Consider the following 18364-nt stretch of genomic DNA (forward strand, 5'->3'; position numbering starts at 1 on the left):
GCTTAGAGTCGCAGGTCTTTTGGCGCCGATGAAGGAATAAACCCGAACTTCCTGTCCAGTGTCCGATAGATTGGAGAGAAGATGGCGGCGTTTAGGCGTCTGTCTCAGGCTGTTCTGAGGTCTTCCTTCAACCAGAGTCGTCAACTATCTGCGGTTGCCCATGGCGAGCAGCACCAGTCCGGTGCGTATCGCGTTTTTAGGCCGAGGGTTAAGTTTAATCCAGTTGTGAAGGTTTTAGTTGCGCTATGCGGTAGTGTCACTGCTCTAGTGTGACCTTGCTAGCCAATGTTTTAAGGGACTAATGTGTTGAGATATCGGGCCATCGTTTGCTTTCAAGTAAATAGCACCACAAACCAGCCTTCTTACCTGTAGTTTTATAAACAGAATTGCTTCTTCGGGTTTTTTTTCCTGGTATTAATGATGTAGCTCCGGCCTACCGTGTCTTGATTTGCTTTTAACGCACTTCATTTTGCGAATTCAGCGGATGGGGGGGGGGGGGAATGATCCGTACCTGGCCGGATTTTTGTGGTGCATGTGCTGAAGTATCTTTGTAAAATTTCCTATTTTTAGGCTATTTTCATTTGGTAAGTAGTAATACTGATCATGAGACTGGTAATTTGAGCTGGTAACCATGTAATGTCTGAGGCAGTGTGTTTAATTTAAACCTGGATGCCTTCCGTATACATTTTTCCAAATACGTTTAAGGCTCTGACCTTTTAGGAATGCTTTAACACGTGCGCTTTACAGTATGCCTAAGCACTAAATATGGCATTGAATGATGGTCTGGAATTGAATGCCGGCGGTATGTTTAGTCCTTAGAGGTTTTAAGTACTTTTACAAGGTCTACTTAAATAGAACAATGTGTTTGCTCTATTTTCTCTGTTCATTGGAGGGTTTGGGCAGTAAGGGTAACCATTCAGATTGAATTTTGTTAATGGGAGCGGAGGGCAGGGAGATGGGTGAATTGGAGCTGTGTGGAATAATGTTGGTTAACTCCACTGGTTGCTTAAGTGTCTTACCAGATTCATGTTTCTCTTTGCCTGCCAGCCCGCACATGGAAGATACTGAGCTTTGTTGTGGCCCTGCCAGGAGTGGGGGTGTGCATGCTGAACGCCTTCCTCAAGGCTCAGCACCACAGCCATGAGCAGCCTGAGTTCATCCCCTACACCCACCTGCGCATTCGCAGCAAGGTCAGCCTTTCAGCGGCTTCTACTCTTAGCCCACAGTCATGAACATTTCTCTGATTGTGGTTCGTGAAGAATATGTAACCTCTGCTATGAAGGGTTTGCTGAACATTAACTGCTACACACTCAGGTGGTGTTAAGGGAAGCCTGATTAAAGACTTTGTGATTGCAGATTAATTACTGAAACTGTTTATTACAGGTGTTTTTCCGCACCTTTCGTGTGGACGGCTACATTCGGCTGTGGGCTTTTGATGATTCCATTGTGCCGTTGAAGCCTTGGGTCCCTGACCAGAGATGTAAATACTAATGCTGCCTTTTCTCCTGCCCTTGCGCAGCGCTTTCCCTGGGGTGATGGGAACAAATCTCTGTTCCACAACTCCCACGCTAATCCCCTCCCTGATGGATACGAGGGCCACGACCACTGAGCGTCTGAGGAATCAGCCCCCGCGTGTGGGACCAGGAATCCTGGGCCTAATGACCAGAATTTGACTAGGCCACCTTCTACTGTTTACCCCTCTGGAATAACCTCTCTGCTTCAGTGCCCTAAATACTGGGCATCATATGCAGTCACATCTTACTGGACCATTGAATTCAATGTTCTCTTAAACCTGTCTAATAAAGATTATTACTTAAATTCTCGTTTGTTTTCTGAATGAAATGCACACCTTTTAAAATGTAATTTCTATGTAGTTGGAATTTCAGTGTACATAGTATACAGAGGTGTACTGTGCTGGATAGCTTTGAATGGGGAGTACTAAATTGAGACGGTGGAGTATGAAATGCGATGAACCACATCCGCGTTTCTCTCGCGAAAGGAGCTCGATGTAAGTGCCGGATAAGCGCGCCGTTCTAATTGTCCCTACTCGCTCACCGTCGTTGGCAGCATATTTTCACATGACTTCGCTTGTGATCCGCATTACTTAACTACTCGGCTTTAAGTCTGCGGATGACGGAAAAGAACGGGGAAATGGATGAAAGAGATCGTTTTTAAATTTCATGCGACGAAGAGTTTTGGAAAAAAACAACCGCATTTATATTTCTGTCTGAAACGTGTTCGTTTCCTGTTAATACCGCGAATCGTTTGGTCACAAAAAGGTAAATAATGAGTTTTTTTTCCACCAAGACACTACGCTGCCCTGTCTACCAGGCTTGTGTCGTATAACTATGTGGAACTGATAGGTCGTTGTTCCCTTATGAGGAAAAAGACAAACTGTTTTCTAAAAGTTTGCGGCAGTACAGTTACTGGTCGAAAGAGAAACATTTAAATGAGATTAGAGGTAATAATCAACTGACATCACTATTAATGGAGTTTCTTTTGCAGAAAAAGTGTCCTCAAGTGAAAGCAAGTGCTTTTGCTCTATTTGGCTTTTTGTAGTTCACTATACGGTAGTGTCTAATTTCTTTACGTTATACAACATTTAGAGCAGACTCTTTAAGCTTTCGTAACTTTTTTAAAACATATATGTGAAATACATCTGGTTGACCACAACAGCTGTGGTACGACTATGGCCGTCTTGACAAGATCGTAGGGATGGCAGATGGGGGAGATGGCGCGGAGCAAAGCAGGACTGCCTGTAAACCAATGAGAGTGACTTCTTCCTGTCCATGATGGCCGAGTCCACCGCACTCGAGCCCAGGTGGTAAGAAGACCACGGTCAGAGGATTTAGTACAAAGCTGTAAAGGAAGATTGTGTTTTTGATATTAAGTAAATACACCATGACTATTTGTGTTATAGTGGATTTTGTTGAGTTTTTTTTCTTCAAACGATTTATTGTAAAATCTTTGAATTTGTAGGTGCACTTATTTCTTTCTGTATGATGAGTCAAAGGTCACAGAAGAAGGTGACCCTACCAGAGCTGGCATCTGCTACTTCTACCCAGAGGAGGTATGATGACGCCAGAAAGAGGGGAAAGCAGCATTAGATAATAAATCTGTTACATAAACAGATAAGTTTAAGTGTGGATTAATGGGCTTTGCAAGGCAAGTGTCAGGTCACGCTTCAGAAAATATGGAACGGTTCATTAAATTGGCAACATTTGAGCATCCATGCTGATGTCAGCCCGGGGCCTGATAAGTTAATCCATGCATGTTGGTTTTAAATGTCACCGATTATCAGGGGATATTAGCTGTTCAGTCAGATACTTTTGTCCGTAGAGTGTATCGGGACACCTGGCCTACATCCCATCCTAAATCGATAGGCATTGGTATGGAGCTGGTCCCCCTTTGCAGCTGCCGCTCTTCTGGGGAGGCTTTCCACAAGGTTTTGGAGTGTGTCTGTGGGAATTTTTGCCCATTCTTACAAAAGGGCCTTTGTGAGGTCAGGCACTGATGTTGGGCATGAAGGCCTGTCTTGCCATCTCCATTCTGATTCATCCCAAAGGTCTTGAATGGGGTTGAGGTCAGGGCTCTGTGTGGGCCAGTCAAGTTCTTCCACACAAAATTCACCCAACCATGTCTTTATGGACCTTGCTTTGTGCACTGGGGCAACTGTTCCCACAAAGAAACATAGAATTGTCCAAAATGTCTTGGTATGCTGAAGCATTAAGAGTTCCCTTCACTGGAACTAAGGGGCTTAGCCCAACCACTGAAAGACAGCCCCATACCATTATCCCTCCTCTACTAAACTTTATAGTTGGCACAATGCAGTCAGGCAGATAATGTTCTCCTGGCATCCGCCAAATCCAGACTCATCCATCAGGCTTCCAGACAGAGAAGAGTGACACACCATTGGATGCCTGGCATCGCGCTTGGTGATGTGAGGCTTGCATGCAGCTGCTCGCCCATAGAAGCCTATTCCATGAAGCTCAGTTTTTGTGCTGGGGTTAATGTCGTGAAATTTGGAATTGTGCAGTTATGTCATTTACTCACGATACACCTCAGCACTCGGTGATCCCGCTCTGTAATTTGTCTTCTACTTCATGGCTGAGTATCCATTGTTTCTAAAAGTTCCCAGTTTGCAATAATTCCACTTACAATTGTTCGTGGAATATCTAGCATGGCAGAAACTTCATGAACTCACTTATTGCAAAGGTGGCATCCTATGACAGCACCATGCTTGAATTCACTGAGCTCGTTAGAACGATCCGTTCATTCACAAATGTTTGTAAACCTCACTGCATGACTGTGGCAATTGGTTTGAATGAACTATCAGATTAAGTGGTGAGTCTCAATACTTTTGTGCTTAAAGTGTATGTGTATGGATGTAGTGGTTTGCTGTGTCTCTGTTGGATTCACATGGGAGGTCTGTCTGCACTGACTGTTGTCCACTTCGGCCTTGCAGACGCCACTAGACCAGCAGGAGCTGCTGTGTGGGCAGCTGGCTGGTGTCTGCAGGTGTATCCGTGAGATGTCCCGCTCACCTGCAAGGTTGGTCCGCCTGCGCAGGCGTAAGTTCGCCATCCACATGCGAGGAGACTTCCTGTGGGTGAGTGAGGGCTGGGGGGGACTTCCTGTGGGTGAGTGAGGGCTGGGGGGGACTTCCTGTGGGTGAGTGAGGGCTGGGGGGGGGACTTCCTGTGGGTGAGTGAGGGCTGGGGGGGACTTCCTGTGGGTGAGTGAGGGCTGGGGGGGGGGACTTCCTGTGGGTGAGTGAGGGCTGGGGGGGACTTCCTGTGGGTGAGTGAGGGCTGGGGGGGGGACTTCCTGTGGGTGAGTGAGGGCTGGGGGGGACTTCCTGTGGGTGAGTGAGGGCTGGGGGGGGCTTCCTGTGGGTGAGTGAGGGCTGGGGGGGGGACTTCTCTGTCTGTGTGTGCTATCTCTGAAAGATGTGTCCTCTGATAGTCCAAGAAAGACATGCATTTGTGTGAACTGGTGTGGTGTCCCTGTCACAGTGAGTGTGGGGGTGTCTTGTGAGGTGCTGGCTTCCCATCTATGCCGTGTGGGTATTTCAGATTTCTTCATTACCCTGCCATCTGCCATCTCCTCACTCTCACTTTTCCCCTTTTTGTCGTCCTTTTACTCGATCCCTTGATTCTTTCGTCCGTCTCCCCGCGGTTCCCTCGCAGGCGCTGGGCTGTACCCTGGATATTCCAGATGTCAGCGCCTGGGCTTTTCTGGATCATCTCATCGGCCTTTTCCGTTTCTACAATGGCTCCATACGGCAGAGCTACCAGGTACAACTTTCTGGGTTGGGCAGCCAGGAGCCTGAGCACCCTGTTGGCCCCACAGTCGGGGGGATGGGATTTGTCTGCAAGGCAATGAAGGAAAGAATGATTCATCGCAATGTCTCTAGATGCTAAAAAAACAATTGCTGTCTGCACTCTTTGTTTGCCTGAAAACCACATGTGAAGCTACGCAGTAAGGAAGAGCTGGCGTCGCAGTGGTCGCATTACCTGGATCACTTGCAGGGTGGCGCCAGCGAGCTCCACCACATCTTCAGCGCCTTGCACACCATTGATTCGACACATGTAAGTAGAAGCCTTGAAACCATTTGGTAGAGTAAAGGGAAGGATGCAGTGAGACACACAAACCAAAGCCTAGTCCCTCTCAGAAAGGGCGGTCTATAGACGTCTGGACTGTCAGCCATTTTGATGTAAAGAACACTTTGAAATGATTGACCTCTTTGTCCCACTCATTCTTGTTCAATTACTCTGCAAATCATGTCAATGCTTGCTGTCTCTCTGTCTCTTTCTCAGATCGACCCTCTGCTTCTCCTCAAGGCTGCTCTCATTCTGCAGGCCTGCCAACGCTGCCCCTTAGTGGTCGCTGGCTGCATCTCATACCATGGCAGGTAAACTGTCTGAGAGGCTCGTTCCAGTCGGAACAGTGGACAGAAGCACGTGACACGGGGAAGGGGAGAAACAGGGGCTTTGCCGGGGTCCGGGAAGAGGGATTTAGGGAATGAAATGGTGGAAAGAGAAATGCTCAGGAGGTGGACTGTGGGAGGGGCTACCGTGCAGTGCTCACTGGGGCAGTGGGGGCATAATGGCGCTTTTATGTGCTGGGTGTTGTGGTGGCGGTCACTGAAAGGGCCTGTTGCCTGAAACCACCCCTCCCTGGGTCGTTTTGCACCATCCTGAGTGTCCCGGGGCATCCCGCACTGTCCCGAATGTCCCGCACCATCCAAAGTGCGCTTGTACTTCAGCCCGGCTTTCTCTTCCATCCCAAACAGGGTGGTCAGCACGCAGATGCCCCCTGAGCTCACAGCTATGGTGGTTTGTCAGCGGGACCATCAGAACCTGGTAGGTCCAGGAAGGTCACTCTTCATTTTGACTTCCATATTTTATAGTTTTACATGTATCTTGTACCTTTTAGACTTTTATGCTCATCTGTCTCATACATCCCTTTTAAACATGAATCTTTTTCACATGTAACATGTACACAGAATTTTATGAATGAGGAATGATATTGATGTAGTGGTTTGGAATCTCACCAAGGGTCACTGCCCTGTGCAAGTTTACAAAAGATGGATTCTGGGCTGTTTTCATGTGGGTTGATAAACAGAAGCAGTGTGCCGTTAATAATGACTGTCTGCTTATGTTCACAGGACTTTACACCTGTGGTCAATGGGCTCGGTTCTGGTGGCCCCCAAACTCCATCTGCCAGTGTGAATTCCACAGCTGTGTTCCTGTCCCCCGCTGAGCTCCATGTTCTACGGCACCCCCCGGTGGACCGGGTACACAGGTTTCCTTGTCGGTCACTATGTTCCCCCAACCCCCAACCCCCGGGAATGGTGGTAGAGCCTTCCTGCTTAGCCTTTGGACATTTTGTCCAGATCTGTTTAATTATCTATATTATATATAACACTACATTTACATGATCAATTGCCATTATAATACGTCTGTTAAACACATGGAGAAATCTTCAGAGCTTGGAGGGATGAGCAAAGTGTTGGAATATGTTTGTTTCCCAGCCTGGTCGTTTGGGGATTCCCAGGACAGCTCACCATAACCCTTTTGGTCATTCCCATTTGAGCATGTGCTTCTGTTTAGAATGAGGTCCTTCTGTTAATAGCTTCTTTTGCTGCCCTGTCTCCTGTAGGTCTGTCAGCCCCCTCCAGCAGACCACCTGCACCGGCAAGCCCCGCCTCCTATCCCGCACCCTGTCCGACATACCTGAGCCCACAGGCTTAGTGGCTCCCAGAGCGTCTTATCAGGCAATGCCCTGCTCCACCGACTCCTCCCTGTCTGACGAGGGCGGCTCTGCTCCCAGAGTCTCACCAGAGCCCGCCCGTCATCACTTCCCCAGCCCCGCCTCTTGGTCTGAGGGCCAGGCCCTTCCTCACTTTCTGGCCAATCAAGAGCCCCATCACGCAGGATCGCCCAATGGGCTGCCATTTCCCAGACCCGAAGATCTGAGGAATGAAGGAGACGTCCAAGGACATACATACAAGGATAGCATGAGCTGTGAGAAAAAGGGTGAAGGGGCCGCAGAGAAAGGGGGCTTGGGGAACCAGCTGGAGAAGCTCAGTGGTGTGGAGGACAGGGATGGCACGAGGGGGACAAAGGAGTCGGGCAAGGGCAATCAGGAGGATTACCACACAACCGTGACCTCTGAGCCAGTGAAGGAAGAGCTCCCCCTGGTGGCCATGGCCCTGTATCGTCACAGGGTCCAAGGACTGGTCCTGGCACTGCTGGTGGAGCCACACTTTCAGAACGATGCCGTTGCCATGGAGGAGGTGGTGAGGCTGGGGACATCCGTTTGGGCGTCTGTGTCTGTGTCAGCCAGCATGTGATGTCACACTGCATTGTGATGTATTGCCAGTTCTGTGTGTAATTTCATTAGAGACAACAGAGTCTGCCGCACATGGCGTTTAAGCTTGGTGTTGTCTATTTGTCCATTAGCCAATGGGATAGAAAATGTAAGCACAGCCTGGGGGACAAGGCTGGGGTGGGTCCAGTAAATGCAGGGACACAGAACAGAGAACTGCAGGAGTTACCTATAGAATCCCCCTCCCCCCCCCCCAGTACCACAGCAGCCTGGCGTCTCTGAACGGCCTGGAGGCTCACCTGTGCAGCACCCCCCTGGAGCCCTCCAGTGCACAGGGCTGCCCGTACACGTTCGTGTACTATGACCGCCTGCAGAACACGCTTGCAAGTGAGGATTCCCATGCCTGCCACAGTCTCACCCTGAGACTCCCCGTCTCTCTGTCATTTCCGTATCCCACTGAGACTCCCCGTCTCTCTGATTTCTGTATCCCGCTGAGACTCTCCATGTCGCTGTCATTTCTGTATTCCCTGAGACTCCCCGTCTCTCTGTCATTTCTGTATCCCGCTGAGACTCTCCATGTCGCTGTCGTTTCTGTATCCCGCTGAGACTCCCCATCTCTCTGTCATTTCTGTATCCCGCTGAGACTCTCCATGTCGCTGTCATTTCCGTATCCCACTGAGACTCTCCATGTTGCTGTCATTTCTGTGTCCCGCTGAGACTCTCCATGTCGCTGTCGTTTCTGTATCCCGCTGAGACTCTCCATGTCGCTGTCATTTCCGTATCCCACTGAGACTCTCCATGTCGCTGTCATTTCTGTGTCCCGCTGAGACTCTCCATGTCGCTGTCGTTTCTGTATCCCGCTGAGACTCTCCATGTCGCTGTCGTTTCCGTATCCCGCTGAGACTCTCCATGTCGCTGTTATTTCTGTGTCCCGCTGAGACTCTCCATGTCGCTGTCATTTCTGTATCCCGCTGAGACTCTCCATGTCGCGGTCATTTCCGTATCCCGCTGAGACTCCATTGTCTCTCTGTCATTTCCGTATCCCACTGAGACTCTCCATGTCGCTGTCATTTCTGTGTCCCGCTGAGACTCTCCATGTCGCTGTCATTTCTGTATCCCGCTGAGACTCTCCATGTTGCTGTCATTTCCGTATCCCGCTGAGACTCCATTGTCTCTCTGTCATTTCCGTATCCCGCTGAGACTCCATTGTCTCTCTGTCATTTCCGTATCCCGCTGAGACTCCATTGTCTCTCTGTCATTTCCGTATCCCGCTGAGACTCCATTGTCTCTCTGTCATTTCCGTATCCCGCTGAGACTCCATTGTCTCTCTGTCATTTCCGTATCCCGCTGAGACTCCATTGTCTCTCTGTCATTTCCGTATCCCGCTGAGACTCCATTGTCTCTCTGTCATTTCCGTATCCCGCTGAGACTCCATTGTCTCTCTGTCATTTCCGTATCCCGCTGAGACTCCATTGTCTCTCTGTCATTTCTGTACCCTGTACAATTTAAAGCTGTTGCTAATTCCAGTTCCATAACAATGATTGCTGTCATCTGCAGCCAACCTGCCCTTCGCGGGCCCTTCGGTCCCAGCGGGGGAAGCCCAGGGCACCGTGCTTGTGAAAGCTGCAGCCATCCTTCACACACACTTCTCCCAGGATGCCATGCTGCAGGAGGTCATCCTCAGGTTAGAGTGGCCTTTCACGTCACTTTGAAATTTTATTGTGCCTTCTACCAATCTCAAATACATGCTCTTACATTTTTTTATTATCTGTCTGTGAGTGTGGCGTTATTAATATTAAGAATACAGCAGATCAGCAAGGTTGGGTCACCTGGTAGCATGGCAGTTAGGAAGCTTTGCTACTGACTGGAATATGGGTTATATTTTTGAGTGACTCATGTAATGCTGGTGTCATGGGGGTGCATCTTTCAGGCATTTCTTTCGCTTGCTTTTTGGTAGGAACGCTGGATCAGCTGTGTACGGAACTTGCAATTCAGCCCAGGAGACCTATTTTCTTCAGCAGGGGGCAACAGTGAGGAACTCTGGGGTTCCCAACCCACAGGACAGTGCCTTCTCCTTACCCACCAAGGCCAGACACAAGCTGCTGAAGCATGGGCTCAACCTGCTGTGACCGTCTCCCTGCAATGCCTATTCACAATAGCAATAATAATAATAGTAGTAATACACCTGTGGCCTGTACTATGGAACGGGGTTACTGGCTTATCGGGGTAACGTCGGATTTAAGGTACCACAGTCTAAATGGGCTTCATATTCGTTCACTTACATTCTGCACAGACTACCTTAAATCCGACAAGTTACCCCAATAAGCCAGTAACCCTGCTTCGTAGTACAGGCCACTGTTCACCTCCATGATCAAATCCACCTCTTTGGTCTATGATCAAACCCACTTCCTCTGTCTGTGATGAAATCCACTTCCTCTGTCTGTGATCAAATCCTCCTCCTTGGTCTGTGATCAAACCCACTTCCTCTGTCTGTGATGAAATCCTCCTCCTCGGTCTGTGATGAAATCCACTTCCTCTGTCTGTGATCAAATCCTCCTCCTTGGTCTGTGATCAAATCCACTTCCTCTTTCTGTGATGAAATCCTCCTCCTCTGTCTGTGATCAAATCCACTTCCTCGGTCCGTGATCAAATCCACCTCTTCAGTCTATACAACTGTTCACCTCCTGGGTCTACGATCAAAACCACCTCAGTCTTTACACTGTTCACTCCTTCAGTCTATGACCAAATCCCCTTCCTTGGTCTATACACCCTCAGTCTGTACTCAGACCTTTTCACTGTCAATCACCACTGTAGCCTGCACACACGCACAAACATTAATCCATACATACATTTCGCTCTGGCTGTCCTTGTTCACCTGCTACATAGAGAGAGACACAGCACGCTGATGTTTATATCATGTGAGTATTTATGTGAAGCTGCAGATGAAGTAGCTGATTGGTTGATCAGGTAAAGCCTCAGTAATTTTATGCTCTGCTGTGGAAGGACAATGGCACATATACTTACGCTGAATCATCTCTGTAAACTAATGACCTGTATGAATAATCAGCGGTGGAAAACGGCAAACTCTGTAAATGCCCTCAGATAAATGGCAGGAGAGCCGGAGACAGGAAGACTCGTGCCAATGAGGTGAAACAGAAATAACACAGTTTTCCCAAATCCAGGCCAAAAAAGCCTCAGATCTCAGCCATTGGGTTTCATCTGACTTCATCTTGCCTGAACTGAAAAATTTGTGGCCTCCGTTCAGAGGTCTCACCCTAATATATTTAATCCAGCCTTTTCCCAATTATTGCAGCTTTGAAGGTCTATACTTGGCTGTGGTGTTCCATGGTCATTAGAAAACATTAGCAACATGTATTACAGTTTATCAGTACATGGAAAAGTCAATAGTACAGTGACCTAACGTGTTGTAAAGACATTTATTACAGCTGCATATCAATAGCTGAAATGTCTCTGAGTAATATTTTTAAAACAAAAAGGAGATGAAAAGTATCTAAAATAGACTATAGCTAAGTGGAAGTTACCTACCAACAGAGCAAGCCAGATAAGTTTGTATGGTTGCTGTAAAACCGTGCCAATAATTGGGCTGTGATTATTGCGCACGTGCATATTGTGCAGTCTCCATTTTTATTCAGTCACTTGAAGTGACTGGGCCCCTGTTTTAACACTCCTTTGTCAATATTAGATGTATTTAAAAGCAGCTTTATGTTCGCTCTTTAAATCTGGCCTTCCAAAGCTGTGTGTCATTCCCTCTGTGTGCTGCAAATAAAGACAGCATTGTCACATCTTCGCTGGCTGTGTTCCTGCCGTCTTATGTGTCTGACCTCATGCTTGCACTCAGTCTCGGAGACTGATGATTCGGGGCTGGAGGTGAGAGACCCGGACTTGGCTGCAGTGTTACTGTGTAATAAGCCATGAGCGCCGGAGGTTCGCCTGCCGTGTCTCAGGCTGCCTTTGTTATGTGGGTTAATCAGAGGATGGTAGCACCTCCAGCTGCCCATGCATGCCGGCGGTCATGCGGACACACTGCGCTGTGCTGACGAGGGGAACGCCCCAGTGGGACGGTCCCGGTGCTTAACGGCAGCCTGCCGCATTATGCAGGAATGCCGTGGCCCATTAACACATCCTGCAGTCTGGCTGTGCAGCCAGCAGGGCCTGGGGGCTCCCCTGTACTCGCAGACCATGCATAAACTCGCTGTAATGCCATCTGCCAGAAATGCAGCTCAGGGCCAGATGAGACTCAAGTACTGTATCTGTTGGAGCTCTGCAGCAGGCTTGTTGGGAATTTCAGAGTGGGTGCATAACCCACCTCTCAGGAGACTCATCTTGGGAATCGTACAAATGGGTCTGGGGCAATGAGACCACTGCTCCATTACAACGTTGTTTTCCAAATGCGTTATGTGCATAAGACATGCTGTTGTGTGAGAGATCTACTTACAGACCGAGACCATCCTCGCAATCTGTAATTAACCTATCAATCCTCAGGGAAGAAAATGCATAAGTACTTCCAGAGTATATATGTATTCTATATGCGATGGGTTGTCGCTCCATCCTAGGTTGTTCCCTGTCTTGCGCCTGTAGTCTCAGGGATATGCTCAGGACCCTGAATAGAACGAGCAGTTACAGAAAATTGATGAATGGATTTTTATTCTACCACTACTTGTGCTATTTAAATATTAATTCGAAACCCAATTTCGCCTACAGATTGTGTGTTACAATGCATTTTCTTTGGGGGGGGGGGGTAAATTTAAGAACTGGTCAGAAGTTAGTGTCAGCGGTGGGTTAAATAGCTCGCTGACAACGACGCTGTAACAGCACATAAATGCCGAGACCCATGGGTTTATAATCTTTTACAACTGGCGTCTCTTCTCTTGCAAATGAGTTCATTCCTAATGGTCCAGATATAGCTTAATTGGGGTTATTAAGACGGCAGCTGAATGTCAATGGGTGGGAGTCGATGCGTTTAGGGCGCCTTATTATGTAGGCACATTGTACGTGTCTGCGGGGGTGCGAATGGTTAAGACTGAGCGGCGAACAAAACGGGGGGAGGGGAATGGGCCAGGAGAATTCAAATTTAAAATAGCAAAAACTGGTCATTGTCAGAGCAGACCTGTAACCATATAACTGCCGCGCCAGGCAACCGACCTGCATCAAACTGCGCTGCCGGAGTCTCGGAGGCACGATCGCAAAGCACAAGTTTTTATAGGAATAAACACGAAGGACCACCGGGTCATGCGACCGCAAAACTTTACCGCCATGGCCGCGCGCTGCTGCCCTTGGGTGGTCTTCATATTGTGCATAAGTTGGAACAGAGGAGGCCAGTGTCTGCCAATGCCGCACACGCCCGCGCTGCTCCCTGCCAGCGAAAGGGACATCGCGCTCGGGACGTGGCGCCGAGAAAGCATGGAGATGCAGCGGGAACACTGCGCGCTTTTGGCGGCGCCCTGGAAGGAGACCCGAGGCGGCGGGGACCGCGGATATCAGTACCGTCTCAGGGTCCTCTCCCTACCGGAGGAGGGACCGCGTCGCGCAGTCTTCCCTGAACAGACGCTGTTCGGCTTCGTCAGGCGGGTTTACCGGTGCTGTCAGATGGGATTCCTCTGCCGGAGCATCAAGGGCATTCAGGGCCAGCTGAGTGGGGGTGAGCGCTTCTTCCGAGGTGTCCCTGTGCATGACGCCCTACCTTCCTGGTATCCCGCAACGTATTTATACTGCGTGTCTGCTTGGTATAATTTTCACCTCATTCGTATTTTATTGGCCAACTGGAAATATATTCTGTCGTCCTCAGTAATATACGAAATAGATATTTCATTTCAGTGGGTGTCTCCTGCATCATATAGCATCATTTATAAGATGACAATAATCAAGACTATGAGCTTTAGTATGTCTCAAGTTTTTGGTGCTAAGTTAGACAGGAGACAAAAATGATAAATGTTCTGCTTTTTGTTCTATAACAAATAGTCTGTGCTTTACATTTATTATCAAACTGTTTTTCAGACTCTGAGGTGGAGTTTTTGCTCAGTCCTGACGTCTTGTCAGCGACGGTGACGAGAGCAGAGGTACACCTGCACATCTCCAATCCGCTGCACCTCAGAGTGGAGCCACGGCTGGCGACACACAAGCGTCCCACACGGTAAGAGGCTGGGGCCTCGGCATGCTGCCTCGTAATGCTGCCTTGCATGCTGCCTCGTAATGCTGCCTTGCATGCTGCCTCGTAATGCTGCCTCGCACGCTTCCTCGTAATGCTGCCTCGCACGCTGCCTCATAATGCTGCCTTGCATGCTGCCTCGTAATGCTGCCTCGTAATGCTGCCTTGCATGCTGCCTCGTAATGCTGCCTCGCACGCTGCCTCATAATGCTGCCTCGCATGCTGCCTCGTAATGCTGCCTCAGCACGCTGCCTCGCATGCTGCCTCGTAATGCTGCCTCAGCACGCTGCCTCGTAATGCTGCCTCGCATGCTGCCTCAGCACGCTGCCTCGTAATGCTGCCTCGTAATGCTGCCTCGCATGCTGCCTTGCACGCTGCCTCGTAATGCTGCCTCGCATGCTGCCTTGCACGCTGCCTCGTACGCCGTCTTGTAACACTGCCTCACCTGCTCTCGTGTTTGTGTAACTTCTGTCTCATTTCAAGATTAAATAGCATTTTTGTTATATTGCTGGTAAACCTCGCTCTGCCTATCCTTCCTGCCGTCTGTAAACACAAATTAAACGCAAAGTAAGGTGCTAAAAACCGGGGGGCAATAGTACAGTAAATCAATAAGACAGGACTGTGCTGTAACGTGATGTGACGGTGATGTGATGGCGATGTGACGGTGATGTGACGGCGCCGCTCTCTCCCTGCAGATACCGCGTCTGGCCAGGGCACGGCAAGCTGGAGTTCATGCTCGACCTGCTCTTCCTGTTCCAGGGCCTTCAAGAGGCCATCGGTGGACCTCGGGGGGGGTCCAGCCTGGTAGACTTCCGCAGAGTGGGGGGCCTGGCGAGGCAGAGCGGGGCAGGACTCAGGGTGGGGCAGGTTGGCCCCTCTCCTCAGGAGACGGACGCTGGTTTGTGGGAGGGCCCCCTGCCTTGGGCCCTGGAGCTCGGCCTGGTGTTGCAGTGCACCAGAGAGGGGGGAGGGGAAGCCGTGCCCTGCGAAAACAATGGAGTGCACCTCCTTCACACACCTTTCTTTGCCATATCCTACCAGTAGGGGGTGTCCCTGCCACCCCCCCCCCCCATCTGCCCCCTAAGCCTTAGCAGCCCAGCACACTGTGCTGTGTGAAGAGCTGCCTCCACTCACCCTGCCGACCAGGGTCACAGAAGGGCTATCAGCTAAAGGGGGCGGGACAATGAATCCCCTATCAGGGAGTGTGCTGCCCTCTGTGGCTGCTGCTGGTGTAACCTTCCCGATATTTCGATATGCCTGGACGCTCTGCACTTCCTCTCATAGCTGAATGTGTTAAGTTATATTTAATGTTGTTGTTTTCCCAGTGCTTTAACTGGAAATTGTAAATCATGTATATAATCTGGATAATTTTATATCAACTCTACTCTTGTATAACTTTTATTAAAAAGAGAAATTAAATGGTATATGTTACTGGACCTTTTTTGCACACACACACATACACAAGACATAATAAATTTACAAAGGAGAGGAGGCCATTCGGCCCATCAAGCTCGTTTGGGGAGAACTTAACTAATAGCTCAGAGTTGTTAAAATCTTATCTAGCTCTGATATAAAGGAACCCAGGGGTTTAGCTTGCGCTACACTAGTAGGAAGATTATTCCATACTCTAACTACACGCTGTGTGAAGAAGTGCTTCCTCAAATTCATTTTAAAATGTTCACCCGCTAATTTCCACTCTACACAGCTCTGAGCTATCAGTTATATATAGAACTATAATGCAGGGGCACAGCTGTCAAGTATTAGAAAGAGACATAAGCCTCATTTTTAAATCGTATTTATTTAATGTCCGTATAGCTTTAGACTGCTGGTCGTTTAACTTGCTCCGTAACGAAATAATTCTTTCGGTCTGAGTATTTCATACTGAAAATCAATTTTAACATTTACATGTCTATTTTGACCTGTTGATTGAAACGCGTATATTATAGAGCTGAAGGTACACATTCAAAAGTAGATGTTGAAATTTCCAGCAGGAGACTTGGGGCAATGGGGCAACAAACAAGAGGGAAAAGGGGAATTTCTCAGAATGTGAAGTGCAGACTATAGTGTCCAAAGCAGAGGAACGCCAAACCTGCGTGTCTGGTAGCGCATCTGCCGGTGTGACAAAAAGCAGAATGGCAGCATGACTGTAGCTTTTATCTGCTAGCCAGAAAATTAGCATAAAACTCTATTTATTAGCGATGTCTGAACAAGCAGTATTGTACTGTACAGTTTGCATGTCCAATTGCTTTGTAATTTCCTATCTAAACCATTTTATATAACACTACTATACTCACTGGGAGCACCATGATTTGGACCCATCACTAAAAATGCACAATAAGGGCAGTGAACCGCAAACGTGAAGGGGTCAGTGCATGTGGGTGCACACACGTTGGTGCCTGTACTTACTTTGCCTTTTCAGATATATTGCCTTATGTCAGATATAATACAAAATGTTCCTGCTTTTATTAACATTTCACTAAGCGCCAAAACTAACCGCGAATGCAACTTTTAGATGCATAAAATTATATCTGAACTCTAGACGTCGCTTTTTCTGTTTCCTCCAAAACGTTCGACCGACTGCTCTGCACCATTCGTAAATGTGCGAAATTTTTCAGGATATGTTTTACGTTGTTCAATTATAAATCACAAAATGATTTCTGCTATATCGTTTATATGACATGTGTATAAATGAGCCCATTGGTTCGTGTATGAAAACAAGCGCGTTTTCTTTACGTACTGCGCCGGGTGATCGGAAACGCGGTTAACGACAGACAAAATAATCAAGCCTGTGGAAGCAAGACAGTCTAATCAAGACATCGGAGTTAGTTACATATTTGTAAAAACTGTAAAATGTGACCTCAAAGCATTGCTTTCGGTTTTCATAATTGACTTTTTTTTCTTAATGCTGGCAATCTAGTGTATGATACTTGGAGGACATTAAGATCAAATGCATCTGCCCCCCAGTAGAAATGGTCTGGAAGCGCTACTGTTTTGACTAAAAATGCGCTGCATGCATTTACTGTTCGAACAATGCACACACGCACATTAACAAGTGCTGAGGAAATGAGCGCAGATGAACAATTTCCCGGGGCCTTCGGGAGAAATCGGATTACTGCATATTTAAAAGATACAACTGTCGAAGTCTCTGCTGAACATCCTATTAGTAGTGTTTGAGCTGCTGCTACTTATTGTAATATGTTTAAGGCTGGAGAGGAATACAGGAAATTGGCTCCTTGTTCCGATTTTCCTGTCCACCTTATTTGCTGCGCAGCCAAATGTAATGATGCGACTGCACCTGTAGGGGGAGGCATTATTGAATTTACCTTCATAAGTTCATTTGGGAGGCGGCACGGTGGTGCAGTGGTTGGCACTGTTGCCTCGCACCTCTTGGACCTGCGTTTGATTTTCTACCAGGGTTCCATGTGTGTGGAATTGACATGTTCTCCTGTATCTTTGTGGGGTTTCCTCCAGTCCATTTCTATCTTAAATTAGACTAAAAAGTACATTTACCTACAGCTTGGGAACAACTGGCAGAACCTTGAGGGCACAGCCCAGTGACAGTGTGTGAACTTTATGAGGAGAACATAAGAACATAAGAAATTTACAAACCAGAGGAGCCTGTTCGGCCCATCAAGCTTATTTGAGGAGAACTTAACTACTACCTCAGAGTTATTAAAATATTATCTAGCTCTGACTTAAAGGTACCCAGGGTTTTAGCTTGCGCTACACTAACAGGAAGACTATTCCATACTCTAACTACACGCTGTGTAAAGAAGTGCTTCCTCAAGTTCGTTTTAAGATATTCTCCAGCTAATTTCCACTTATGGCCACGAGAACTATAGTATTTAAGCTAATACTGAAATAGCCATTTGGCTGAACAGCATCCAGACCTGTTAGAATCTTATACACCTGGATCATGTCCCCCTTTAGTCTCCTTTGCTCGAGGCTGAACAGATTCAGCTCAGCTAACCTCTCCTCATAAGACATTCCTCTAAGACCAGGAATCATTCTCGTAGCCCTACGTTGCACCTTTTCCAAGGCAGCAATGACCTTCTTATGGTATGGTGACCAAACCTGCACACAATATTCTAGGTGGGGTCTTACCAAGGAATTATATAATCTTAGAATCACCTCCCTTTACTTAAACTCCACACACTTAGAGATGTAACCCAACATCCTATTGGCCTTTTTTATTGCTTCCCTGCACTGGCGAGAGTGGGACATGGAAGCATCAACATACACACCGAGATCTTTCTCGTAGTCAGCTACCTTTATTTCAGTGGAACCCATAAAATATCTGTACTTTATATTTCTGCTCCCTGCATGGATTACCTTACATTTATTTATGTTAAATTTCATCTGCAA

The 18364-nt window shown here is 47.9% G+C and overlaps 3 protein-coding genes across 8 annotated transcripts; all 3 read left to right on the forward strand.

Moving 5' to 3' along the window:
• Window positions 1-53: 53 nt before the first annotated feature.
• LOC125718459 (cytochrome c oxidase subunit 6A, mitochondrial) lies at window positions 54-1818 on the forward strand. Its single transcript, XM_048992318.1, has 3 exons — window positions 54-181; window positions 1048-1190; window positions 1520-1818. The coding sequence occupies exons 1-3, from the start codon at window positions 82-84 to the stop codon at window positions 1607-1609; spliced, it is 333 nt and encodes a 110-aa protein (XP_048848275.1). The 5' UTR covers window positions 54-81; the 3' UTR covers window positions 1610-1818.
• Window positions 1819-1908: 90 nt separating this feature from the next.
• hps4 (HPS4 biogenesis of lysosomal organelles complex 3 subunit 2) lies at window positions 1909-11641 on the forward strand. 6 transcript variants are annotated; one of them, XM_048992265.1, is made up of 13 exons: window positions 1909-2279; window positions 2677-2821; window positions 2980-3070; window positions 4466-4609; window positions 5190-5297; window positions 5475-5591; window positions 5820-5914; window positions 6296-6365; window positions 6671-6807; window positions 7165-7804; window positions 8091-8220; window positions 9391-9517; window positions 9791-11641. In XM_048992265.1, the coding sequence occupies exons 2-13, from the start codon at window positions 2790-2792 to the stop codon at window positions 9960-9962; spliced, it is 1863 nt and encodes a 620-aa protein (XP_048848222.1). In that variant the 5' UTR covers window positions 1909-2279; window positions 2677-2789; the 3' UTR covers window positions 9963-11641. The 6 variants fall into 6 exon arrangements, with proteins under 6 accessions (XP_048848222.1, XP_048848205.1, XP_048848212.1 ...); XM_048992248.1 differs by having other exon boundaries at window positions 1910-2279; window positions 2677-2824; XM_048992255.1 differs by lacking the exon at window positions 1909-2279 and adding an exon at window positions 2287-2461 and having other exon boundaries at window positions 2677-2824.
• A 125-nt stretch (window positions 11642-11766) lies between these two features.
• Window positions 11767-15418, forward strand: si:ch211-170d8.2 (uncharacterized protein LOC571755 homolog). Its single transcript, XM_048992274.1, has 3 exons — window positions 11767-13492; window positions 13849-13984; window positions 14695-15418. The coding sequence occupies exons 1-3, from the start codon at window positions 13084-13086 to the stop codon at window positions 15041-15043; spliced, it is 894 nt and encodes a 297-aa protein (XP_048848231.1). The 5' UTR covers window positions 11767-13083; the 3' UTR covers window positions 15044-15418.
• Window positions 15419-18364: the final 2946 nt, after the last annotated feature.

This window comes from Brienomyrus brachyistius, chromosome 2 (assembly GCF_023856365.1).
Source record: "Brienomyrus brachyistius isolate T26 chromosome 2, BBRACH_0.4, whole genome shotgun sequence".
Classification (NCBI taxonomy): Eukaryota; Metazoa; Chordata; class Actinopteri; order Osteoglossiformes; family Mormyridae; genus Brienomyrus; species Brienomyrus brachyistius.

What these genes read in the sequence shown, in the direction of transcription:
- LOC125718459 (XM_048992318.1), top strand. Translation starts at nt 82, where the DNA reads ATGGCGGCGTTTAGGCGTCTGTCTCAGGCTGTTCTGAGGTCTTCCTTC. An exon ending in TGGCGAGCAGCACCAGTCCG is followed by an intron (nt 182 to 1,047) that starts GTGCGTATCGCG and finishes TTTGCCTGCCAG; the next exon opens with CCCGCACATGGAAGATACTG. An exon ending in ACCTGCGCATTCGCAGCAAG is followed by an intron (nt 1,191 to 1,519) that starts GTCAGCCTTTCA and finishes GCCCTTGCGCAG; the next exon opens with CGCTTTCCCTGGGGTGATGG.
- hps4 (XM_048992231.1), top strand. Translation starts at nt 3,000, where the DNA reads ATGATGAGTCAAAGGTCACAGAAGAAGGTGACCCTACCAGAGCTGGCA. An exon ending in AGCGGGACCATCAGAACCTG is followed by an intron (nt 6,366 to 6,670) that starts GTAGGTCCAGGA and finishes TTATGTTCACAG; the next exon opens with GACTTTACACCTGTGGTCAA. An exon ending in CCTGCAGAACACGCTTGCAA is followed by an intron (nt 8,221 to 9,390) that starts GTGAGGATTCCC and finishes TGTCATCTGCAG; the next exon opens with CCAACCTGCCCTTCGCGGGC.
- si:ch211-170d8.2 (XM_048992274.1), top strand. Translation starts at nt 13,084, where the DNA reads ATGCGACCGCAAAACTTTACCGCCATGGCCGCGCGCTGCTGCCCTTGG. An exon ending in TCAGGGCCAGCTGAGTGGGG is followed by an intron (nt 13,493 to 13,848) that starts GTGAGCGCTTCT and finishes ACTGTTTTTCAG; the next exon opens with ACTCTGAGGTGGAGTTTTTG. An exon ending in ACACACAAGCGTCCCACACG is followed by an intron (nt 13,985 to 14,694) that starts GTAAGAGGCTGG and finishes CTCTCCCTGCAG; the next exon opens with ATACCGCGTCTGGCCAGGGC.